At 36.4% G+C, this 26,760-nt stretch overlaps 1 protein-coding gene across 8 annotated transcripts in view; it reads left to right on the top strand.

Annotated features, from left to right (window-relative positions):
• LOC131078410 (ubiquitin-like domain-containing protein CIP73) overlaps positions 1-26,760 on the top strand; it is a 142,596-nt gene that overhangs the window by 79,029 nt on the left and 36,807 nt on the right. For 6 of the 8 annotated variants that reach the window (XR_009113781.2, XR_009113783.2, XM_058016100.2 and 3 more), the window contains 4 exons: positions 6,053-6,217; positions 6,311-6,382; positions 6,480-6,603; positions 6,692-7,213. Coding sequence is in view for 6 of the 8 variants with exons in the window: in XM_058016100.2 (XP_057872083.2) it covers positions 6,053-6,217; positions 6,311-6,382; positions 6,480-6,603; positions 6,692-7,213 (883 nt within the window). In the remaining 2 variants the exon portion in view is untranslated. The remainder of the gene's footprint in view (positions 1-6,052; positions 6,218-6,310; positions 6,383-6,479; positions 6,604-6,691; positions 7,214-26,760) is intronic. The other 2 variants (XM_058016103.2, XM_058016102.2) reach the window with 2 other exon arrangements.

The following is a 26,760-nucleotide window of genomic DNA, read 5'->3' as shown; positions in this document are numbered from 1 at the left end:
TCACTTTGGAGGCAAGACCTGAGGAAGGAGAAACAAGCGTGAGTGAGAACACTTCTTATCCTAGAGGTGCAAAGAGGAAAGAAAGACCCGAGAAAAGGGAATCTTCCAAGAAGAAGCAAGAGGCTAATCGAGATCACCCATCAAGCACATCTTCTCGCCATGAAAAGAAGGCAAGCCAAGGAGAAGGTCAAGGGAAGATGGTACCTGAAGTTGATGAGTCTATGGAGTCCATGGTACATAATGATAAGCCTGAAAAGGGACAGACACCTCAGCATTCATCAAGTCAATCTCCCCAAGTTGATGAGCTACAGGGAGATCAGAAGAATGATGATGAAGCGACATCTCCTCTCTGAGAAGATGAACCACTGCCTAAAGAAATACAAGTTAGAGAAACAAGATCCGCCATCCTGGATTGGTTAAAAGAGAGACTGACAAGGGTGATTGTGATTGAAGAGGAAGAAGATGTAATTGATTTAGAAAGCCTTATAGGGAATTCTCAGGAGGTAATGGAAAAGAAGAAGGCCACCAAGATGTCCAAGGAAATAAGAGATGAGATTGGATCCAGGAAATTGCAAATAGCTACACCAGTAGTGGACAAGTATGAGGGTGAGATTCTTGCAGATGAGTATGATTTAGAAACATTTGAGCTTGGTCCACTCACTACTGAGCAAGCAATGGAAGAAGCAACTGATTCATTTGAAGCACTTTAAGACAAACTTAAGGAAGAAATGGAAAAGAATAGGAAGCTTGAGAGAGAGGTCGGTGCTTGGAGAGGCTATTTTAGTCATCTCAATCAGCCCTTGAGACGTCAGGATCCAGCAGTATCTCCTTTGCAGGCACTTCCTCTCGAATTAGTTGGCGAAGCAGAAAGGGTCAAAAGCTTGGTTCAGCTTATGAGCTCTTGGATTGATAAATCCCACACGGTAGCTGTTGAATTTGCAACAAGAATGATGAAGACAATCCATCAAGCTATCCAAGTCCTTGAGATTATCCACAATCTAATGATAACTGTAGCCGCTTTCGCTCACACTAGAGATGTTATCATTCCGGTCCTGCAAGTAATCAGGCAAACACTAAGGAGGATCTTGGCACAAGAAAAGATAATGGATGGAGGAACTCACAACCTACTACAGTGGTCAACTCTACCCCAGATGAAAGAGGTTCTTTTCGAAGACATCAACACCAAATGCAGTCAAATTGAATGTGTCATCCATCCAATTCAGGATAAGGTGTTTGAGGTGTTGTGTACCATTCTTGGCAGGCGGATCGAGATTGAGACAGATGTGGACCTCCAAGAGTTGGAAGAGAGAGTCAAGGTCATCTTTTGCAAAGATGAGAATGTCATCACAGATGAGCAACGAGACCTGATGTTCACTACCATGCTCCTGATTGAGAAGATCAAAGAACTGGAACCTGGATGGGAAACGGCTCTTCTCACGGCTTTTGATCAAGTCATTCACTTGGAGGAACAAATGAAGAATCTTCCTGAGATTCCTATTGCTGAGATTGAAGGAATTGTGTCCAGATTCGTTGGATATGCTAAGGAGCATAGGAAAGGGAACAAAGTTCTAGAAGAAAGGTTGTTATAGGATGATGTGGCATCTTAATTATCATTGGTCTATGTTTCCTCGACTTTTGTGCCAATTAAGTATTTGGCTATGCATTTAATAATGTTCATCTAAAAGGGGAACTTTTTGTAACAAACCCTAATTAGGGTTTAGGTGTCAAAATCTCAGCCATTGATCTTCTTTCGATCTGGGCCGTTCGTTGTAATTGATGATGCTATATATACCCTCACTCATTTTCATTTCGTCATTAGATGATTAGATACTAGAGAGAGAGATTAGAAGAGCTTAGAGAGAAAGTTATTGTGTAGCAAGATTGAGTAGTGAAGAAAGAATTTTGAACAATTGTTGTCCATTTGGCTTTGAGATCAATAAAATATTGAAGTTATGGTGTTTTATTGCAATACTTGTGGCTATCTTCATGGTTGTTTATCTTCTTGAATCATTCTCAGTCGAAGTAGTATTTAAGTTTGAAGGACTAAGTGTTGTGCTTGATCTTTGGTGAGATTCATATCCAAACCACTAGCTTCTTACTGATTGTAAGGACACATTGTGTGGTCAACTGGAGATATTGAGATTGCTTGAACATTCAATCATTATTGAAATATTGATATGTATCTTTATGGTAGTATCTATAATTCTTGATGATTTGAAAACCACTAATCACCTTAGAAGATCGCATCAATTCCAGTAGAGTTGTAATTCTTTGGCAATACTGAAATTGGTAGAATCTTACCAAGTCTAGCCTACATCGAGTCATTCTTAGGATTAGATTAAAGTTCATCTCTTGAAACCCCTATATTTTGATCTTTTTTGAGAATTTGTTAGTGTTAGGAAAATCCTGTTCCTGCAGTCGAGTGAGAGCAACATGGACCAGCTTTCTCAGAAAGTGCGTAAGACCCCTTGAAGAAACAGCATTTACAACGACCATTGGTGCTTATCCACACGTAGAGATCCTACAGCGAAGAACCTTGAAGTCACCCTGATTGATCCTTTTTGCGATATCTTCAGCATTCAGAGGCTTTATTCAAGAGAGGATAAGGTACCATTTGAGTATTTTATTTTGTGTTTGATAGTGTACAAAATACACGTCAACAGGTCTCAGCAACAACAAAGTGTTCTGAAGAGAAGGGGCAGCCTTCTTTGTGTTTGTGATTAAAAACCCTGCAATGTCTTCTATAGGGTAGTTAGTACGATGACCATTAAGGGATGGTATTAATATAATATTATATTATTTCTATAATGGTCATCTTAAGTTATTTTTAGAGTCTTTATCTTTAGCTTCTTTTTTAGCTTCAGTTAATTGATAGTTTCTTTTTAGAAACATTGTCTTGTAATCTCTATTTAAGGAGCCTTCGTCTCCTTTGTTTAATATCGAATTATTTGAGCAAAAGTAACCCCTCCCTAACAGGATCACATCTATAATCCAGGCTGAAGTAATCATTGTGAGAACTAATAAGCAAAAATGTGCAATTATTGCTAGTTATATTGGGTGGAGGCTTGTCTTTTCCAAACTTAGTTGCGTTTGTTGTTAGATGTAGCAAGTTCTAACAAAAAATCGTTTGAGAACATCAAATGTTGATTTGAAGGAACAATTTTTGAGGGATGTTTGAAGGAATAATTTTTAAGGGTTATTTGAAGGAACAATTTTATGTATAAGTCAGATTGTTTGGACCGTAGTTGTAAAACTCAGACTCGGCAAGGCCAAATTTAAAAAAAAACTCGGGACTCGCAAAAACTTAGGGAAAAACTCCGCATCTTTATCGAACATTTGAAAATATATATTCTTCAAAAACATACATTTACACCAAATTTATAGAACATACACTGATTTCCATGATATATAAATCAAAGGTTGATTTTCATCGATGGTTTAAAGTGTGTGATTTGTCTAAAAAAGAGCATAATATTATTTCTTTTACCTATTATAATGTTTTTTGTTGGATTTTTTTTGTAATCCAGCAAGGTGTAGTCAGTCACACATGAAATGTCGAAAGAACTTGTTTACTTAAATAGGTACATTACATAATCAGTCAAATCTCTTTTAGATCCTAGGACGTTTTTAACCCTAGTTGTTTCTATTTTGATTGCATGTAATTTTGAATCACATTGACCTATTTTGTTTGTTTGTGGACATTAATAACTTCTCTTTCCTTTTGATGAATATTGGGAAATATTTATTAAAGACTTTTCATCAAGTTAATGTGTGCAAAATCAAATATAGATTGCAATTAATTTATTCTTATGGTTATTAAACACCTAATACGGAGGTCTTAGTGTCATTAAACAAATATATTCTGGGATGCAAACTGGGGAGAACTGTCAAATAACTTAATGTTATTGTGGTTGCTTTGATTAATATACGCTTCAATTTTGTTGGAACAAATCCATTAATTTGGATGCCTTTTGTAAAGCATTTGAGGGCGCTATATATCTTAGTTGAGTGGGGAAAATAACATGTTAATAGCCTTTAATGGTGATTCAAAGGTCATGGCCTCTGTAACTCTAGTACAGCAAAGGATAAGGATGGCCTCCCAAGCCTGTTCCTTTTATTAAGCAACTTCTTTCAAACAAAGCCATTGTCTAGAGGCAAGATGAGAGATGTTTTTAATGTTTGTTGGAGGTTAATGAATATAGATTCCAAATATAGTGGTTTTCTTTAAGCCAATAAATCTTCCAGAATAGAATGCCAATAAATCTACCAGAATAGACTGCCAGATAACTTTTCTAAATGCAGACTAGAGTGGTTTCTTGTAAACCAAGATTGAATCATAAGGGATTTCTGAATGACTTATATTGGTCCAATGCCCTTGACTTGCGAGGGTAAAATATGTCTTTAGTTGGAGATGGCTTTCTTAATACAAAGTGCACTTGAGTTACCGATATGGCTGGCATTTGAATATTCTACTTGTCTAGTTGTGAATCTCATATTTTCCTTTCACCTGTAATTATCATATCATAAAGAAATTTCATTATGTGCTAGCAATATCTAGTAAAAAAGCAATTGAGTCTTTCAAGCAAAGCCATTGTCTAGAGGCAAGATGAGAGATGTTCTAATGAATATAGATTCCAAATCTAGTGGTTTCCTCTAAGCCAAGATAGAATGCCAATAAATCTACCAGACTAGAATGCCAGAAACCTTTTCTAAATGCAGAATAGAGTGGTTTCCTGTAAACCAAGATAGAATCACATTAGGAGGAAATCTCTTTATGTGCTAGCAATGTCTAGTAATAAAGCAAATATGAGTCGTTGAAATGCAAATAGAAGTCTTATATAAATTAAATGCCTTGCATTGTATCAGATCATCAATGGTTCACGAGTGAAACTTAAGTCATGAACTAAATAATATAAAGCTTTTTTGGTTTATTCATTCAATTATTTCCTCTGTATATGATTGACTACATATAAAAGGTAGTTTTCCAATTAATTATAAAGACGATTATCCTAATTGTTGCTATAGAGTAATTGGTTGGGAAGGCAAAAAGAGAGGAGTTGAATTTATTTGGTTGTTGAGAGAATTTGATTAACAGTGGAGAAATGGATATCATAATTAGATACTAGTTTTAAAGGTTAGTAGTCCTCTAATTATTGTTATCTAGAGTGATTGGCTGGCCAAGCAGAAAGAGGTGAATTAAGTTAGCTTATTGAGAGAATTTGAGTAAGAATATATAATGGATATGATCATTAGAGGCCGTATTTTAATGCTAGAACTGCATTTAGATTGTTGATGTGAATCAAGGCATGTAGATGCGAGATAATACAATTACTGACATGTAAAGTCAGTGCAAATCATGAGTGATAACTCATCAATTGCTCAACGTTTCCTAGGAAATTGTATTGGATTGTTACCTACAGTTTAAAACTAGATTGTTACAAATACTTTACTGTAAAATTGGCCTAATGTGAGGCAAGTGCAAATTTTTATCAAGTTCAAATATATAACAAAAGAGAAATAGTGAAGAAATGTATATTTGAAATGCCTTTACTTTTTGTAATGGGCAAGGAAACTTGGGAGGCCAAATGCCTTTAATGGTTTACTTGAAAATTCACCTTATTAAATTTCTCAAGAACAAATTCTCTATGAAAGCTGGGGTTAAGAGTTTTTGAATGAAAGGATACTGTTCTATGTATAAATACAATTATGTAATTAGATATTTGCTCAAAAGCATTTGGAAGTATAAATTATTAAAGTGGTTAGTTGTTTTAGGTTGGTAGGTGTGGAACTAGAATCTATTCTTGTATTTTTTAGTTCATTTCAATTGTAACTGTCAACCATGCTCTGTCATGAAAATATTTTATGGGAGATGACTATGAGAAATCCTTATTTTCTAGCAGGAATTAGAATTTTTGGGTGGAAGAATGAGTAGTGCTTCAAAAATAAAAAACTTATATGGTGCTTATTACTTATGCTTAAAATTTGATATGGTGGACAACTAAATATAAGATTTATATGCTAATGTATCTTTTTATCTTTTGAATTGTAACAGCAACTTGCCAGGCAGCTGGAAGGAGAATCAAGTGTAATTGATCCAATGGTACGTGACGAGATCCAGTCTTCTGCTATGCGAAATGGAATTATCATGCAGAACTTGGGTGCATTGTTGCTAGAGCTTGGTCGTACCACCATGACATTGCGTATGGGACAGTCTCCTGTATGTTTGATTTCTTTTGCTTAATTTATTCTGATCGTGCTTGAGTACACAATGTTATGAATGCATTGTTTATTTCATAATTTGTATTTGCAGGCTGAATCCGTAGTGAATGCTGGTCCAGCAGTCTTTGTTTCCACAACTGGCCCTAACCCTCTGATGGTTCAGGTTATAGTTATTTTGTCTTGCAATCAGATTGCTATAGTTTATGATATTTTTATTTGAATAATTGTGTTTTGTTTTCTTTTGACTTTATGGTCTGCAGGCCCTTCCTTTTCAGCCTGGCTCCAGTTTTGGTAGCATTCCAATTGGAGCTACTCATCCAGGGACAGCGGGGCTGGCCACTACAGGAGATTCATTAAGAAACATTGAAATGCATATACACACAGGTATCTTCAATGGTATATAAGTGACATAATTACTAAGTGATTGTATTAAGATCTTCTAACTCATATTACTTAGCGACATGGTCATCAGTGGCTCCTGGTGCAGGTCTTGAGCAAAGAGAACGTGGTAGTGTGCAACAAGTGGAAGGGCAGGGAAATCAAATTGCAAGTCCTCAGGGAGGAGTCTTGGGTAGAGAAGGTGTTTCATCTTTTAACTCAGAAAGTGGTGCTGTAAGGGTTGTTCCAGTTAGAATTGCTGCTGTACCTGCAGCTATTACTGGTGAGGCTCGAAGTGAGTCCTCCAGTAGTTCACATGGTTTCTTTTATCCACTACTTGCAAGATTTCAGCAGCTAAATCCTTTACAATTAAGTCAAGTGAGAAATCCCCCCCCAACTCTTTCTCCTGGAAACCTTACAAGTGGCACTGATGCTGCCCAACAACATTCCCTGCTATCCATTCCTTTATCTGCTATTAGAACTCAAGTGCAGGTGCAAACTTCACCACCAACGGATAGAAACCAGGAAGACGTGGAACATGCAAATTCTTCAGTCCATGCAACTTTGGTGGGTGAGACTCAACCTTCAGTGCATGGGGTGCTGCAGAGCCAAGCTGGTGCGTAATGTCAAAGTATTTACATTCAACATTCATAATCTAAAATCAACTGGGCAATAGTACACCAAACATCTGAGGTTTTCTTCAAGGTCACAGAAAAAAGTCTGGAATTCCTGATTTTTAGTTTTAAATATTTTTGTGTTATGAAGACAAAATATATGGCTAATTATCCCCGAAGTACAGAATTATTTTTTATTGAGATGTTTTCTTTTAACTTATAGTTGAATCTTCTGTATTTATTTTTGTGTACATAATTATTTATGAATAGAATTTACAAATTTTTAGTAAGCTACACATACACAAACTCTTAAACCAAGCTATGCATACAAAAATTAAATAGTATGGAACGGAATTAAGCTACACTGTACATTATAGTGACCAAAAGTTCATGATGCGGTGTATCAAAAAATTATGTTGTCAGGAGTTAGTGGTTGCATTGTCCTTTGTTGGGAATAGAACTCTCAAAATACTTCTGATGAATGGAGTACAAGATGGAAAAAATTGTGAGAATCTTTTTGTTGGTATAAATGTGAGAAATTGGTTTGTGTATTTTCATTATAAGTTTTTGGGTAATTATGCTTTATTTTAGATGTCCAAAGATTTAGAAAACATTTTGTTTCATTGACATTTTTTCATCCTATATATTTCTTGACCAAAACGTTTTTCCTCTAAAGGTAAGGAAAAGATCATAAGTGGCAAACTGAAGTCTTCATTAATACGTCTTAGAGGAATGGAACAGGAATGCTTAATATAATTGATCAAACAAGTGAAATTTAAATAAGTACTATTTATGTTACTATCTAGGGGAGAGACTTAGCTGCCATTAGTTCTAACTTTGTACCCCTGAAAACTCTTATATGTTAAGTCATATGACCCTGAAATTTTTACATCACCTTGGCAAGTGAATTGGTTAAAAATATTGTTTGGAGTTCAGTTCACCAAAGACAGTGCCACATCAGCAATTTTATTTTGGACTGTTATAAAATGTTAAAAAACTGGTTAGTCCAAAACTCGTGCATTAAGTCATACCTATGTGTCTTCACATATTTGGTTTTTTCTAATGTGACTTGTGTGAAGAGGTACTTTTTGTCTGTATACTCAGTATAAAACTTACATCTATTAATCATTAACTTCAAGTAACAGGTAGAAAGGAAAAAAAGTAGTGATCCTTTGATTCGCAACACACTCACAGTCATTGTACCTTGCTGAGCTATAGGTCATTTAGCTAGGTCCTTGTTATATATGATCTCCTTTTATACAAGTGGGATAACAGACAACCTGCATTGTATTGATCGTAATGTGATGTCCCCTCTTTCGTAGTTGATCACCCAGGTGTTGAGATTTGCCAATTATCTATCTCTGTAGGCAAATCCAGTGGATAGGAGATGTTACCCCAAGCAAGGAAGGACTTACACGCTACAGTTTGGCAGTTGGTTATCTGCATCCTTGAGCAAATAATGTTATTTATGGCTAAGTCACCTTTTTGCTAGAAATAGAAAGCTATCCATGGCTAAAATGGTTAATTTATATTATGGTGGCTATTTATAGAAATAATTAAAGCCATAATAAAGTAACTTTATAATCTTATGTTATAAAGTTAAAAATAAAATATCGTTGAGAGACCCCATGTCACACCTCCATAGGTGTTATAAGGTATTAATGATGAATTTGACCCTCAAGCTGATCGAACCACATAAGGGAGATATAAGTTGCAAAATAATTTCATTAAAATAAAGAAGAAAGCCCGAAAAGTTCGATTAGGGTTGGGAAGCAATAAAGTAACGTGAGGGGGTCTCATTTGGGCATTCATTGATTCATTTTTACATCAGCAATTGCAGAATTGAGCTCTGAGGATGAATTTCAGCAGCCTTTCAGACTTCTGGGAACGAAAACGCCCTAGAGATTTGTGAGTTGGTCGGAAGCCCAGTTCACAGTTGTGGGAAATTTATACAGGATTTCCATTGTGCTTAACTGGAGTGTTTTACAGGCAGATTTATAGGTTAATATCCAGGAAATAAGCATGCAAGCAGATTAGCAAAATTCAATAAAAGCAATTGTTGCTAGGAGAACAATTTTACCAAAAATCAGTGAAATTGCTTGAAGAAATAATAGGAAAATTGTTTGCAGCAGAAATAAGGTGAATCATGGCAGATTTGGAGATTCCCCAATCCAGCCGTACTTTCTCCTAAGCCAGCCGTACCTTTCCTAAGCCAGCCGTACCATTCAGCTGACACCAGATTGCACTTCATGACCGTACCAGCTAAGAGAGGGATTGGATTTCATGCAAGCTTAATTGTCAGTATCTTCCAGCAGTTATTTGGTGATCTCCATAGGCAATAGGAGTTGATTTTGATTCAGATTGTTGTTTTTGTTAGTAAATTGAATAATCCTGCCTAAGAGCCAAGCGTGGGACTCAACAATTCCCAGTATTTGTTTTGGTAATTATTGTAGAAGCAAATAAAGCCATTTGGAGCAATCTTCGATTGTTGGGAGCTCATAGATTGTGTTATCTCGAAATTCATCAATAAAATTCCTTCCTGGTTGAGTGCTGGACTCCTAGTATGCAAATAGTGGCTGTGGTGATTTATTTCCTTAATTTTGAATTTTATTATCTTACTGTTCCAAAAATCAGAATTCTGAATTTATTTACGACTCATTAATATTTCTGCATTTTGAGTTCAAAAGTATTGTTTCATTGTCAAACATTCATGATAAACCCTTTTGCAATAATTGGAAACAAAACCCAAGCAAAAACTGCAGAAAAACTATCCTAAAATTTTCAACCAGCAGCGTCAAAATAAAAACAAATTCAGTATATAGACTGGTTGGGGATCTTTTAGTGGTATTAAAGCAATGATCTTGCCAGTTTGAGGGTCCTCTGATTATTTATTTGCATCTGGGAAGGATTGGGCCTTATAGATACTATACACACAGAAGAGCACAAGGACACTTGGATTTTGATATGGGTGACATACCTGAGGGTAATAGGAGTCCTTGCCATGAGGAGAGACAAAACCGTCCTGATCTCGATGAGTTATTGAGAACTCTGGCTAATTCATAGCCAAGGATTGTGTAGGCATTAGACAGGTTTCAGGATACTTTGGATAGATTGGATTTGAATCGCCACAGGGATAGGCGTGGTAGACATGACAGGCTTGTTTCGGTTGCGAACAGTTGTGGGAGTAATAGAGCCCCTCCATCGATCAATAGTGCTTTTGTTTCTCCTAGGTGTGATAGGACTCATACACGGACAACTGACAGGCTGATGCAACCTCATTTCACTCCTATAGATGAGCTGCCACCAATAGACCCACAGGAGGGCGTTGAGTTCTTGGATATGGTTATGGCAGCTAGTGAGGAGTGGACACGTCTACTAGAGCACGTTAGAGATGCCTTCCGTTTACATCAGTACTGCATGCAATCATTGGAAACAAAACCCAAACAAAAACAGAAGAAAACTATCCTAAAATTTTCAACCAGCAGCGTCAAAATAAAAACAAATTCAGTATATAGACTAGTTGGGGATCTTTCAATGGTATTAAAGCAATGATCTTGCCAGTTTGAGGGTCCTCTGATTATTTATTTGCATCTGGGAAGGACTGGGCCTTACAGATACTATACACGCAGAAGAGCACAAGGACACTTGGATTTTGATGTGGGTGACAAACTTGAGGGTAATAGGAGTCCTTGGCATGAGGAGAGACAAAACCATCTTGATCTTGATGAGTTACTGAGAACTCTGGTTAATTCACAGCCGAGGATTGTGTAGGCATTAGACAAGTTTCAGGATACTTTGGACAGATTGGACTTGAATCGCCACAGGGATAGGCGTGGCAAACATGACAGGCTTGTTTCAGTTGCAAACAGTAGTGGGAGTAATAGAGCCCCTCCATTGATCAATAGTGCTTTTGGTTCTCCTAGGTGTGATAGGACTCATACATGGATAACTGATAGGCTGATGCAGCCTCATTTCACTCCTATAGATGAGCTGCCACCAGTAGACCCACAGGAGGGCGTTGAGTTCTTGGATATGGTTATGGCAGCTAGTGAGGAGTGGACACGTCTCCCAGAGCACGTTAGAGATGCCTTCCATTTACATTAGTATTGTATGCAGTGTAGAGAGAGTATGAGGATCCGTAATGATGGATGGCCTAGACAACAACAAAATAGTGATCTCAAACGAGCTACTAGTAAGCTCACTTTATCTTCTTTCAATGGCAGTGGGAAGATCAGTGCACGAGCTTGGGTGCACAAACTTGACATCTACCTTTCACTTAAACCGATGTTTGAGGATGAGGCTATTTAGTTTGCAATGTTACATTTAGAGGGCATGGCTTATGATTGGTGGCACCATGGTTTGGTCACCCAAAACCATGGACTCATACATTCTTACACTGAGTTTATTGAGTGGTTGATTGCTAGATTTGATTGTAAGAATGTTGAGCTGTATTACAGAGATCTTGCATTGTTGCGACATACTGGAAATGTTGAAACTTACATTAATGAGTTTCAACGTATTGCTGTTATGGTTCCTGAGATGCCGGATAGATGTGTGGTGATGCTATTTATTGAGGGTTTACATGACGGGTTATGGCGATTGGTCAAGTCTCTTAAGCCTAGGACCCTACATTAGACTACCCCGGACCTTGAGACTACACCACCACCTTCTTTTCAGTTGCATAAGAAGTTTTCCAAAGGCTCTAAACCTTTTCAAAGGTCTTCTACACAACACAAGAGTGCACCACCTCCTCCTAGGATGGATCGGGAGACACGTAATGAGTTGAGGAGAAAGAAGCTATGCTTCTCGTGTAAGGAGCCTTGGGAGCCTGAACATAGATGTCTTGGGAAAGGCAAGGTGCATCTCATTGAGGTCTATTCAGATGTGGATGATGAGCACATGTAGGATATAGTATTTGAGGGTAGCAATGGTGAGGCTGAGTAGGAGATTCCACAGGTAGAGCTTGGGGAGGATGAGATTTTGGGTACATACAAAGTCACTATTAGTACTCTTTCTGGAGTCCCTAGGATCTAACCCTTCAAGTTGGTATTTGAGTTGCTTTATATTTCAGGAGTGGTCCCTATGCATTCTCTAGCATTGTGCCTGTCTATGCCTGCAAGGTGGTATTTGAGGCGGTTAATGCTTGCATGAAGTATTTTTTCACACTTTATGCGAATAATTGTCCTAGGATCTGGTCCCTCATAGGCGTACCTCCAAGCCCTATCTCTAGCACCTTTAGGATGGGTGCCTATATATCCAGATGGGCATGGTTCTTGTGGCCAATCAAAACTTGCCATAATTAATGCTTAGTTAACCTACACATACAAAGTGAAAAAAAAAAGTTAACATTTTAGTTAAACAATTTAGTAAACTATCTAAATTAGTTGAAAAAAATTTAGACATTATTCAAAGTTTAAAAAGAAAAAAAAAACTATTAGGGTTTGATTTTTTTTGGAAAACTAGATATTCTTAAAAAAAATAGTGAAAAAATCAACAAAACTTGTCAAAACTAGTGTTAAATCTTGTTCAAATAACTTAAAAAGATTTTAGACTACTTAGGAATGATTTCTAACTCATCTAGATTCAACCTGAGAATCTGATTTTTTTTGAAAAACCACCTCAAATCCCCTTCAAATCCACTTGGAATTCGCAAGAATCGCTCGAAATCACCTTGCAAGAGTGTTGGAGTCACTCTTCTCCCTTCTCCGCAAAAAACCCAAGGTAAAATGATGAATAAAATCCTGTTTTTGATGTTTTTCGGTTTTCTGCTGTAGAAGCAAATAAAGCCATTTGAAGTCATCTTCGATTGTTGGGAGCTCATAGATTGTGTTATCTTGAAATTCATCAATAAAATTCCTTCCTGGTTGAGCATTGGATTCCTGGTATGCAAATAATGGATGTGGTGAATTATTTCCTTAATTCTGAAATTTATTATCTTGCTGTTCCAAAAATCAGAATTCTGAATTTATTTATCAGTCATTAATATTTCTGCATTTCGAGTTGAAAAGTATTGTTTCATTGTCAAACATTCATGATAAACCTTTATGCAATCATTGCAAACAAAACACAAGCAAAAACCTCAGAAAAACTCTCCTAAAACTTTCAACTAGCAACATCAAAATCAGAAAAAATTTAGTATAGACTGGCCGGGGATCTTTCACATAAGTATATGCATCATAAAAACTAACTGTGTAGCTATTATGGTATAAACAGGGCAAAAGTATTGTAACTACTGTATCTAGTGATCATAGTTAATCACATTTGGTGAATTGTTGTATAGGTACCTGTTGTGACCTTTTCATGCATCGCCCCATTGCAAACGGGGACCCCCTCTTTCTCGCTTTTTGCTTCGTGTTAGTTTAGGGTTTTGGCAGACAAGCGACAATTCTAAGCTTTTCAGTGTCCGAGTCTCAAGTTTTGATATGATCATGCTTAAGTGCTATTGGGGTTTTCGAATTTTGAATACGATCAAGTGTGTGTAAAATGTTAAAAGTCTAGGTGATCCTAATTTTGTCAAGTCTAGATTTTTTTTAGCGTAGTTGAGTTTTAATGATTTTAAGTTTGTGATATTTCATGCCTAAGCGTCAAGAGGTCCTTTAGGGGTTATTTTCTTGCTCCTAGGAGGTGATTCTAGTCAAAATTGCACTTTATCTTGATGAAATCCCCATTTTCTCGCTCAAATTTTGATAAATTTGGCTAAGTCCCGATGCTTAATGATAAGATTTGACATGTCCAACTATTTTTGAGTGTTGAAATCATCAAATTCTTGATGGAAATCCATTAAATTGAAGTCTAAGGGTCAAAAATCTTGATGAGGGGCGTTTTTCCCCTAGTTTTTAAGCAAATTTGTGATGGACCTTGATTTTCGTCCACTCAAAATCTTGATGGAGAGCATTTTTCCTCAACTGTCTTGACATTTGTCCCGATGGACCACGTTTTTCCATCGAGCAGCCCAAATTTTGTTTAAGTGTTGGAAATTATCCTTATGACTCATGTTTTTTCCTGTGGAATGAAGTATGAACTTTAATGTGGATGAAATTGCCTATCTAGATGAAGGTTGATTTTCCCCATGTCAATTGATGACCAAATTTGATGAAATTAAGTACGGATAATTATCTTGATGTGTGGCGAATTTCCCAAAAGTGTGCTTATGATGATTTTGATCTGGATAATCATCTAGATGGGGATTGATTTTCCCCAAAAGGTGCATGTTGGACTTAATGAGCAAAATGAATAGATTTTTGATATGGATTTTTATCCAGATGGGGATCGATTTTCGCCAAGAGGCAATTAAGATGATTTGTGATGTTTTTTTGTGTGGATTTTTGTCTAGACATGGGGCAATTTTCCCTCAATTGGCTCAAATTTGATGAAAGAATTAAATTTTATGCAAATGTGGTTGAATTTAATAGTTTTTGCTTTCTAAACAATTATTTAAGGATCAACAACAATTATTTAATGATTTGCAATGATCATTGTAATAACCCACCATATTTAACCCAACAAAATTTGACCATTCTTTTTTTTTGTTAAATTTAATCATTTGTGTTTGATTCAATCGCATACTCTAGGCATCCATCCATTCGGATTAGGCATTCATCTATCCGGGATGAGCATCTAACCATACGGGTTAGGCACTTGTCCATACGGGACATAAGATTTCATCTATCCAATACGGGATAGGCATCTACCCATACGGGGTAGGCATCTATCCAAATCGGGATAGGCATCTACCCATGCGGGGTAGGCATCTATCCAATCGGGGTAGGAGGTGCTCTGGCCAGAGACTTAGACTCATCGGGACCATTCGGGTCCTGAGCCACTCACTAAGTACTACACTCTTCTAACAGAAGTGCACTGAGGTCGCCGTCCTTGGGAGTAATTAATAACATAATACAAGCTTGAATTCGGCCTTGGAATTTGGCTTAAAGCCTCGGAAAGTCAAGCGAATCCATACAGGATTCTTTCCGAGTATGCATTGAATTAGTTTTTCCAAATTAATTATCTTATCTTTCAAAATAGGATTCTTACTCAACCTTTCTTTACCAAGCCTAGACCCCACCCACGAACGCCTGAGTACGAGGGACAACTCCGTCCCAAGACTGCCTACATACCCGCTTCGGCACGGGATCAAGGCGTAAAGTATGTAGTTCTATTTTCTATTCTATGGTTTGATGTAAACTGATTAGTGGGTACGCAACCCTTTCTAGGGTCAATGTCCCAGACAGTTTCTCTGCGGTTGCTACCCACGATGGTAGCGCTTAAGCAAAGGCTCAAGATGGCCTATTTCTTGTGGCCTAAAACAACTAGATCCTAATTCTTATCATGAGCGTCACCCTTGACCAATTGCCAATCGACAATAATTCTTCGAGATTAAATCAGTTTTATAAAAGCATTTCACTCATCATCCCTATAGGGGTTTACTATAGTTTAACTCAGCGAATGAAAGATCGTGTAGAATTATCTTATTAAATTATCGATCCAAGGGGGATTACCCGCCCCTTGGATTTTAACTTCCAAGTGTCCCTTATTACTCCCCGGCGATTTATAGGGACGATGCCACAGACGTCATTGATGTAGCTTTATTAGGCATTAAGTGCAGTAGTTCAACATGACGGCATTACCCGTAAGCGTGACCCAGAGGCACCGTATATACCGAACGCTACTAGGTTTTGGTTTTCCAACTTCCTTTATTTAATTTTGTAACTTATGATAACATCATGCTTGAAAAATAATTATGAATTTAGACATTGCAAGGCTCAATTAATTGAGATAACTACTTGATGAATTACATGGAATAAAAGCCATAACTAACATTGTTTATTATTCAAAACTTGAAATATAACTTTGCATAATAATAACGATTGGGAAACTTGCATAATAATAACGATTAGGAACTTGCATAATAATATTTAAACGTATAATTTGCATGAAGAAGGGATCACCAATAATTGAAATCAATGTACAGACATTTGCATGAAGCGAAGGTAGGGTAAGTTGCATGCGAGAATATCGCTTATAAAACCATTAATCCCAACATAGAATTTAGCTTCAAGTCATTTAATTGTTAAGTGGATCTTAAGAGGATCTAAGTATCATTTAATATAAATTTGTTAAAACTAGTTATAAATCTAAAATTTACCTAAGTTTAAAAATTTTATTAACTAAAATTTATATTTATATAAAAAAAAAGGAATTTAAATAACTAACATTTTAAAACATATCTCAAAAAAAGAATTAACTTGGCCCTTCGATTTAGTTGAATTGGCATTAACAAGGGTAAAGGGGAGTGGGACCCCACGGGTTCCCTCCACTACCCTGCGGCCATTGCCGCAGTAGTGACCGCAGGCTAGTGGGGGGTACCGTTACGGTACCACTCCCTGCGGAGTATTAACTCCGTCCTTCACCTGCGAGCCGGTACGCACAGACACTTTATCGTGCAATACAAACATCAATCACTTCGCATAAATTTTATTAATACATAATGCATAAAAATATATATATATATATATATATATATATATATATATATATATATATATATATTATAGTTCATTTCAGGATATTGAATTGTATATATATAAAAAAAGAATACACAAACAGGTATGAATACATAAGAAGATATTAATGTAAGAGGGAATATCATATTAATCCCAGGGACGAAATATAATAGAGAAATAAAAATAACCAGAGAAGTAATTTGCTCCAGCGATGCACAGATTATTACAGAGGGATTATATTCTATTCCTCAACCAAAGTCCAGAGAGGGGGATAGAGAGTTGTTTACAGGAGATTATTTATTCTCAGATTTCACAGGGAGATAGTTTGTTCGACTGATATTCACAGAGGTTCAGCTAATATTCACAGAGAAATTTTATTCGACTCATTTAACTAATATTCACAGAGAAATTTTATTTATTCATTCACAAAGAGGGGGATTTATTTATTTTTACATTCAATATCATCTATAAGAGAAAACAGAAAAGCAAAAATCTGATTTTCTACCTTTTAAAATAGATAAGATATGCAAGAGAGATCTGCATTTGCATAAAAAAAGAGAAGAAACTATATCACTGCATTTCTTCAAGAAACAAAAATAGATTTATTTATTTCTTCCTATCTAGAAATTGAGAGATGATTTCTTCAGAATACTATATTCAACCAAAGAATCTAAAAACTATACAAATTCCTCATATGATAAAAGGAGAGAACCTGGTTTTACTGAAGCTCGAAGTTGAATCCTCTAGCTATTCTTTGATCCTTCCTTGCAACTTTGAGAGAAACCCTTCAACAACAACTCAAAAATTCCTGCAACCAAAATGAGACTAACAAAGAGAATCCTACTTCTAAACTTGGGAAATTTTTCTTCAAAACATAATCAACTCCCCTCTTTGAAACTTGCATATAATTTTATAAGAGAATTCCCTCCTTTCCACTATCTGAAAATTTAATTAAAAAAAAGAGATTCTTTCCCCAATTTTGGACTTCATGCAAATTGATTAGACTTAGTGGGAGGAGTTACATGCAAGGTGGTGGAGAATCCTCTAGAAGCTTCTTATTCTTCCTACAACATGTGCCATAATTGGATGTGGAAAATAAATAAATAAAAATAATGTATATTTTCCATGTGTGTGTATTATTATTTTATCCTTTTATAATATTCATTCAATCATTTAAATAGCTTATCCAAAAATATAATAGAGTTTGTATTTTAAATCCAAAAGTGATAAAGGAGGGTTGTGACAATCATTTAATGATTAAAATATTTTCCTTAAGGCAAATCGATTTTCCCAGGCAAGTTTAAAGGCAAAGTTTTATCCCACATTGCTTGTGTGGTGAATTGACAAGGTAAAAACAAGTTTAAAAGAGCCCAACCAGCAATATAATATTATTATATTTGCTGATGTGATTGATTGAAGGCATTTTAGTGGCTGGTTGAAGAGTTCTCAGCTAGGTGATTTTGCCTAAGTGTCCATTGGACAACGTTTTGGAGAGTTAGAGTTGCAGATTGTAAGGCGATTTTGCCCAATTTCACCTTGGCACCCCATTGAAGGAAGTGGTTGCAGCGATTTTGGTGGCTGATTAGGTCACACTTGGCGATTTTTGGAGATGGCGCCATGATTGGGAGGCTACAATTTTGTTAGCAAGGCAGATTGCCCTTCATTTTGGGTGGTTTTTGTGATTGTCTTGAGCTCCATTGTTGCTGGGAGGCTGCCATATCATTTAGACCTGAGTTTAATGCCATTGCTGGAAGTTATGTTGACCCCATGATTGGCTGAAGTGCGCATTTCCAGATTTAACTTTTCACTTCTATCCATCACACACTTGGGCGATTTCATTGGGAGGCCATTTTGGAGTGGTTTGAAAGCATTTTCTAAGGTACACCATTGCTGGTGTAGGTTTGAAACACTTGTTGCAGGTTGTCTTTAGACTGATTTTCATTTCCAGCTGTCTACATACTTGGGCGAAGTCACTTGTGCACCAAATTTAGTGAGGTCAAGGGGTATGTGGTGAAGGTTCCATTGCTGGTGTAAGTTTAAAACACCATTTCCAGACTTGTCTTCAGACATTCATTTTTACTAGCCACTTGTCTTTGCCCATATTTGGCCATTTTTCACCTTGGGAAGGTAAGATTCGTCAAATGTGAACATTTTACATGGCTGCAACCCCTTGAAATGACCGATTTATAAAAGTTGCAGGTTGTCTTCAGACTTTGGGCAGCCATTGTTGACCTTGGAAGGGTGTCTTCAGACATTTAAGATTGAAAATCAGACCTTTCCACACCTTTTTCCAAGCATTTCCAGATTTGTGGTATACTTCCGGACGCTAATTTTGACATTTTTCTAAGTGTATCACATTTGTCTTCAGACTTTGTTTTGAAAACAGACCTTATATACGTCTGAAACTAAGGGTTTTATGAGGGTTTTAGACCTTACCTACTCTTGTCACATTTTCATTCTATTTTCAGATTTCATAAAGAACAATGCTAGAATTTCTGTTTTACATCCTTAAATTCGTCTAAATCATAAGAAATCAGAACTTAAAAAATTTTGAAAATGGTATTATTCGAATAATTTTCCATGATATTGACTTCGAGTTTCATATAGGTACCATGTCTAAATCCGGAATCGGTGCGAGGAAGGATTAGTTGGAGATTGTTCAAGAGTAATTCTATCTGGATTTCTAGTTGTCCTCCTGATGGAAGGGAATCACTGATATGAACATGGAATTCCTGAATATGGAGCGGATGCGGTAGAGAATGTTTGGAGTAAAGAATCAGCTTCCTTCTCCCCTTTCCGCCAATAACATGAAGAGTGGCATATATCATGCCGCTGGGTTTCCTCAATCCATACAATGCAACGAGCTCGTTTTGGAGTGTGCAAGGCATTATGATCCAATTTTTAGGATGATCCGATCTCCTAAAGGGGTAACTCTTGCCTACCTCGCTGAAGATGCAATTGCGGAACTATTTGGAATTTCCCAGAGTGCAGATATGAAAGAAAGAACAAAGGATGAGTATGAAGCTAAATACAAAATTAACGCCGATGCGTGTAAGACAATTGTGAACAAGGAATGGATGATTGAACCAAGGCCTCATCATTCCAAGGCACCTAAAAGACTTGTGTACAGATTTCAAGGATGAATACAATGACTTGATATTCCTGCTCAAACGAGTAATGGGGATGCTGCAAGGTGCTTTGTTCGAAGGATGGATGTTTTATTTTATCGAAGATTGTATAAGAGGAACATGGGTCAATTGGGCCAAGATTATAGGTGACAATTTGGATTTTCAGTTGAGGAATGTGGAAAAGACTAAATCATTCGAGACGACTTCCTACCTTGTATACCTACTTGCAAGATTTGTTACATACAAGGGATTGATATGCAAAGGCGAAGTCGGGAATGGACCAAGACAATTCAGAAGTTATGAATGTTATCCACAACTTCATATGCATAAAATTGAAGACTACAGGAGGGTGGACGATGCTTTCACCATGTATATTACAAGGATGTTGCAGGTTGGGATCCACAATAGGTTGTCCAAGGCGGCAATGGAGCCAATAGAGAAATATGGATTGTGGTACATACAGTTTCCCACCTTCACATACCTATGGATTCGGGGATTCAAATCCGCACCTTACAAACTTCTTAGGTATCCTACAGACAGAATGATCCTACTTGAGGTGGTGAGACAACTTCTAGAATTTGATTTCATCTAGAAGGAGAAGCACAAAACATAGATAACTTTCCCTATTGCAATAGGAAAGACTTTAGAGGTATGCCACACTGCCGCTACAGTTGGTTCGGTGATTGATGAGATTGCATTTTATCGCCTTGGAACTTACAAGAGAAGAGATAGATTTGTTCCGCATAAGAGTGTTGAAAGAATCAAGGGAGAAAGATTCATACATAAGGGTGACATTGAGGACTATTGGGCTAATCTCATGGATGAACAAGCAGTAAGGAAGAGGATGTGGTCCAAAATGTCAGTTGATTTCATGAGGATATGTGAACTTTTCTTCATTCCAGATCAAATAGTTGATGATAGTGATCATACTCATCTGCAATATGAAAATGAAGTAAAGAAACCTATCCTTTTGCCTAGTTGGTCGCAGCCAGAGGTGGTGGATTTGAATGTGCTTATGAGAGAAGTTATTGATTTCTCCAAGGAATGGGTAGACAAGTATATGAACAAGTTGATAGATATGGGTGTTACCTTCACCTATGAGAAAATGAGACAAGAGGAGTCCTCTCTTGAAGATGATCAAATAACAATCGGTGATGCAAGGATACATGCAGATGAGGAGAGTCATGCTCCTACACTAAGGAAGGGTATGCCTGGAGAATCCTAGGAGAATCCAAAATGAAGGGGAAGGAGACAGTTAGTCAGTCATCGAAGAAGGAACATAAACCTAGCACTGCTTATCTCCCCTTAGTTCCTCATTAGTGAAGGAGATAGTTGTGCCAGAGAGGAGCAAAGAGTTTGAACAATGCTCCAATACGGTGATTTTGCTGGAAAATATTCAAGAGTTACATGCTATAGCAACATCGACACCATGGCATGAAGATGAAGAATAGCTAGGATCTCCCACTGTCTAGTTGGAGGATAGTTTGGGCAATAATGTTTATGATTTGACGAAGGACGAGGAGGAAGATGATGATGTTATCTCAGCATTGAGAGGACTTGATCAGGAGATGTGTCTTGATGATGGGATGGAGATTTCCACCATTCTCGATTGGTTTATTGGGGAGCATGAAAAAAAGGAAGAAGATGGTAGGGACATAGCCCATTGATGACATTGATGACTATTTTGCCAGGAATGATAAGGAGAAAGAACCAAAGAAAGCTAAGATATTTTCAAATATATCTAGAGATGAAACTGGTGTGCGAATTGCACAAGTGGCTATCTCGATGGGTGATGTGACTAAGGATGTGGCTACTCCCATGGATTATCAGATTACTTTGATCACCCTTGGATGGATTGCAAAGATGCAGGAGTTCCAGGAACTTGATGATACAGTCTGAGCAATCAATGCGAGGTTGGATAGGGAGATTGAGAAGAAAAATATGTATCAGGAAGAGAACATGAAACTTGAGGAATATATTATAGGGATGAGGCGTGAGGATCCCACCTTTGTCTCACCTATCGCGGTTGATCGTGGATTTCACTTTGATCATAAGGCAGTGAGGAATAGACATGTAGAGTTTGGTAAGGGGATTGAAGATGTGACAAAGCAAGCGGATGATTTCCTAACTCCGTTTATCTAGGCATTTGGCAGGACATCATTGCTCGCATTCAAGATGCAATATTGGGAAGGAGTTTGGGATGATTTCCAGCCAATATAGGAGAAGATTATTCCCTGCTTCAGTGTGTTGAAGAGAATTCCGATGCCCACGTTGATCCACGAGGGAGTTGTGCATGAGAGAGATATCTATGATTTGCAGGGTTGGTATTGTTCATTGGCCATGCGGAAATCTACTTATGAGTATGCACAAAGAGATTGTGCAGAGAGGGAAGGATCAATTTAGGAAATTCAATCTAAAATCCTTACATCCATTGAAGAATGGTTAGGCGTAGATGTTAGTGCTTTTAGCAGTCTACACTTAGAAGAGTTGAGAGAAAAGATGAAGCTCATGTACTTCAACTAGTTGGATTCTTTGAAGAAGAATCAAATTGATGATTTGGTTTCCTTGCTGATTTATGTCCATAGTTCGCAGAAGCTTATGCTAGATTGGGAGAGTGTTTTGGATGCTTGTTTGGATGTGCTGGATGTGATTGATGCTCACTAGGAGGCTTTGTCTAGCATTACCATGGAGGAGCTAGATTGATTTTTGACCAAGTTCTTGGAATATGCTGCTAGAGGGGAATGCAGGCCGAAATCTTCTAGAAGATTTCCTGTTTGATGACTAGGCATCATTCCATTGAATCACATGTTGGTGATTCCTTTTTTGATGTAAACCCTAATTAGGGCAACTTTAGGGCCGTGTTGGCATGATCGTGGTCCTTGATTCTAAATGATTCTTGGTTATTCATTTCTTTTGAGGCTCCATATATACCCCATTTTTCTCATTTGTAAGGGAGAGATTTTTGAGAATTGTCGTCTACATGCTGCAGATTTGAATACAATCATCGAAGTTTGGTGATTTTGTTTAAGTGTTGTATGCATTTGTGGTTCTCATTCTCTCCAACTTAGATTAGAATTTGTTTTCAAGCATTTTAGATTGAAAGAAAGAGTTGTTGAATGCATTTGTGTGGAATCCATTTAATCCATACCACTAACTTCTTGTTGATTGTAAGTTTTGTGTGGTCAATTGGAATTTAAAATTGAACTTAACTTCAATTGTTGCATGTCCATTGGTATGCATTGCCTTGATGGTATCAATGTTTGATAGAAATCATTACTATGAAATCTACCTTAGATGATTGCACTAAGTTGGTGTCAAATTGTTCTTTGATAGTGAGACCTTGCCTTGTAGGATTACATTGAATCATTTGTTATTTCTTGCATTCTAGGTTTTAGAATAGAATTCCTAAACCCTATTCCTTTTGTCCTTTTAAAAAAATAAATCTTTGTTAGAATAGATCAAAATCAAAGTGCAAAATCTTAAGTCATCTGCATAACCTATTCCAATTCTAGATCCATGAAAACATCTCTAGGTTTGAACAATTACGTAAGTGCCCAAGTGAAAACAGCATATCACATCAAGCCATTGAGTTACCCACATGTCAATAACTGACCGTAGAAACCTTGGAATCTTCTTAATTGATTAGATATTTAGCATCTGAGGTGATTTTGTTCAAGAGAGGGTAAAATACTTTGGTATTTTATTCTGTGTTTTTATGTGCATAAAATGCACATCAACAGTACCTATACAAATTAGTTCAGTGGTGCATAGAGGTTTGTTATGTTTGATTAGTATAATACTAAGCAGCTGATTTTGCTAGGTGCAGGCCTTGGATTTGGGTCTGGTTTGAACTCAGTTTGGGATTGGGGTTGATCTGGTCGGGACTTGGACAGGGGTCGTGTTTTTGACTGTGGATTTGTCCCACTTGAACCTGGGGAACCCAAATGAATTTTGGAGAATCTGTTAGAAGCCAAAATGATGTCTTTTTAATGTTTTTTTTTTCACTATCTGTTTGCCCATGACCGAATGTTCACTCACTGCCATTAATTTGCTGTTGCTTGGTAGGGCATCCTCAGCTGAGCATGTCAGTCATACAAAGGAGATCGCCTTCTGTTTATCATTCATTGTCCACTGTTTGTTCAATATTCCTAGTTTTATTTGCCACATAGTCTTGGTGATAAGTAATTTTCTTTATGCCTGGTTGTTTTGTAATACTAATGTGTTTTCAGATTCTTGGTTTAATTTTAATTTTTTTCTCGGGTTTCATTTTGTTTACTTCTTCCCTTATGCCTTAGATAACATTTTGGCTTGGATCTCTGGTTTTATTGCAATGATTTTAGAACTGCTTCAGGTCCATTTCTTTCTTGGTGTTGGTTTCCCATTTCTGGATCCAGTGTACTCTAAACCTGATTTAGTGGAATATGAGAATAATAAAAGGCTATTAATTGATCTTTCTTTTGATCTTCCTGTTCATAATAGAAGTGTATCTGATATCATGGAAATGGGGACAAGGCAACAACAAAGTTCAATGTTAATAAGTTAGTTTCAACCATAAAAACAAAACAAAGAACTAAAAACCATTCCAAACATATCAAAAGAGATTTCAAAAAGCATGAAAGAAGTTTAACAAAATAAAAGAAAGGAGAAGAGCCTCCCTAAGATGCTTCCATGATGCCTTTTGATGCTTCTCCCTTGTTTCTCCCCTCTCCAAGTCCCAAATGAGTGTAGCTCTCAACTTTTAGCACTAGCCATGGATGCCATATGGAGATTCAAGATGGTTGAATATGATAAGCAAATGCTATGCAAGTGTAGATAGTGATGCTATGAAAAAGCTCTATGCTAATACCAGTATAACAACAATACTCTAATGCTTCCTTCTTTGCTTGAGGAGAAGGGTTCTATTTATAGAAGAAATGGGGAAATGAAGGGTTAAGATTGAGCAAACTTAACAAGGGTTAGGATTGAAAGATATTCAATCCATGTGACACTTTCAACCCAATCCCATGTTGACAAGTGTCACCATGAGGAGGCTTGAGAGGAGAGATAAGGAGCATTAAATGTTTGAGGGGACATGATGGTTACCCTAGTCAAAGAAATAAATGCTTTGGAAGAGACCCATGAGTCAAAAGGATGGTTAAGTTAGAGGAAAGTCTCTAACCAAAGGTAAAAGGTGAGTTAACCATAAATGGTTATGTAAGAGCCTTTAATGGTTTGGAAGACTTTAGAGGTTAACCATTTGAAGACTTAAAGCCTTAAATGCCTTTCAAAGACTTTGAGGGCTTTGAGAAGTGACTCCAAGTTGCTTAGGAATGTGACAATATTTAGGGGATGGGTTAGGCTAATTAGGAAGGGGTTAAAAGAATCTAGAAGGGGGTTAGGATTGCAAGTGAGTTTTGTAGGAGAATGCAAGTGGGAGGAATTTTGGGATTTTCAATTAAAATAAAATCATTTATTTCAATTAAATGGTGTAATTTGCATTTGGGTAAATATTCAAATAAATATTAATTTATTTAAATGAGAAAAAGGAAGATAAAGCATTAAATGCTTGAAGACTTTAAGGGAAACCATTAAAGGTTTGAGAAGACTCTAGAAGGAAGCCATTAAATTTGAAGACTTTAAGGGAAACCATTAAAGTCTTAAGAAGACTTTAAGGGAAACCATTAAAGGCTTAAGAAGACTATAGAAGGGAGCTATTGAGTTTGAAGACTTTAAGGAAAACCATTAAAGGCTTGAGAAGACTCTAGAAAGAAGCCATTAAGTTTGAATACTTTAAGGGAAACCATTAAAGGTTTCAAGTGGGTGAGGATAAATAAGATTTTTAAATAAATAATTTATTTAAAATAGTTGTGCAACTTGCATTTGTAGGAAAATACAAGTGGGTGGAGGATAAAGGTGATTTAAATAAATGATTTATTTAAAATAGTTGTGCAACTTGCATTTGTAGGAAAATACAAGTGGGTGGAGGATAAAGGTGATTTAAATAAATAATTTATTTATTTAAATGTGAGAGATGGGATTTTGGGGGAATTTAAATAAATACTAATTTATTTAAATGTGAGAGAAGATTTAATTAAATAAATATGATTTATTTATTTAATTAATGGTCTGAATTTGGTTAAATGAATTAAATCAAATAAATTGAATAATTTATTTAATTAATAGGAGAAGAGGGTTAAGATGAATTAATTAAATATATTAATTTAATTAATTATTGATCGATGGTTAAATAATCAAATAAATACTAAATATTCATTTAATTAAGTGGACAAATTTATGTAACTACAGTATCATTTAGTAAACTGTTAAATGTTAAGGTTTAAATTAAAAGGATTCTATTATTAAATTGTGAAGGGTTTATTTTCTATGGATAAGTGTGTAATATGTACACATTCAATTTGTGTCCGAATGAGCCCAAAAGAAACCCAACCCCACATTTTTTTTTCTGAATCTGCAAACCCAAACCTGAACCAGCTAAGTAGGTATAATCGTTTTTGTTTGTTATGTCTTCGTCATGGGTTGTATGGGCTATTGAGTCTCACTACATTTATTCACTATTGTAATTATTCTATCGATAGTATTATGTTTATCATCTAACATTTTCCAGATATGTCTTTATTTTTCTACCACCTTCACTTTTATCTTTCAATTGTTGACACCTCATTAAAAGACTAAAATCCTAAAGCTACAAATTTCAATATGTTGTTGCCGTGCAATTTGAGTAACATTTTATCTTTTTTTTAATTGTAGTATCTTTTATACATAATTATTATATATTGATTTTTCTAATTTATTTATTTACAATTAAAAAATTGGTAATGATATTCTTAGAAATTCATTGAGTCTGTTTGTACTAAATCATTCATCCCATTAGGGATTTAGGCATGACAGTGTTAATGGTTGTACAGAGTGCATATTTAGTAG

This window comes from Cryptomeria japonica, chromosome 3 (genome assembly GCF_030272615.1).
Source record: "Cryptomeria japonica chromosome 3, Sugi_1.0, whole genome shotgun sequence".
Classification (NCBI taxonomy): Eukaryota; Viridiplantae; Streptophyta; class Pinopsida; order Cupressales; family Cupressaceae; genus Cryptomeria; species Cryptomeria japonica.
The sequence above is the reverse complement of the archived record's forward strand: the minus strand, read 5'-3'. Positions and strand labels throughout refer to the sequence as shown.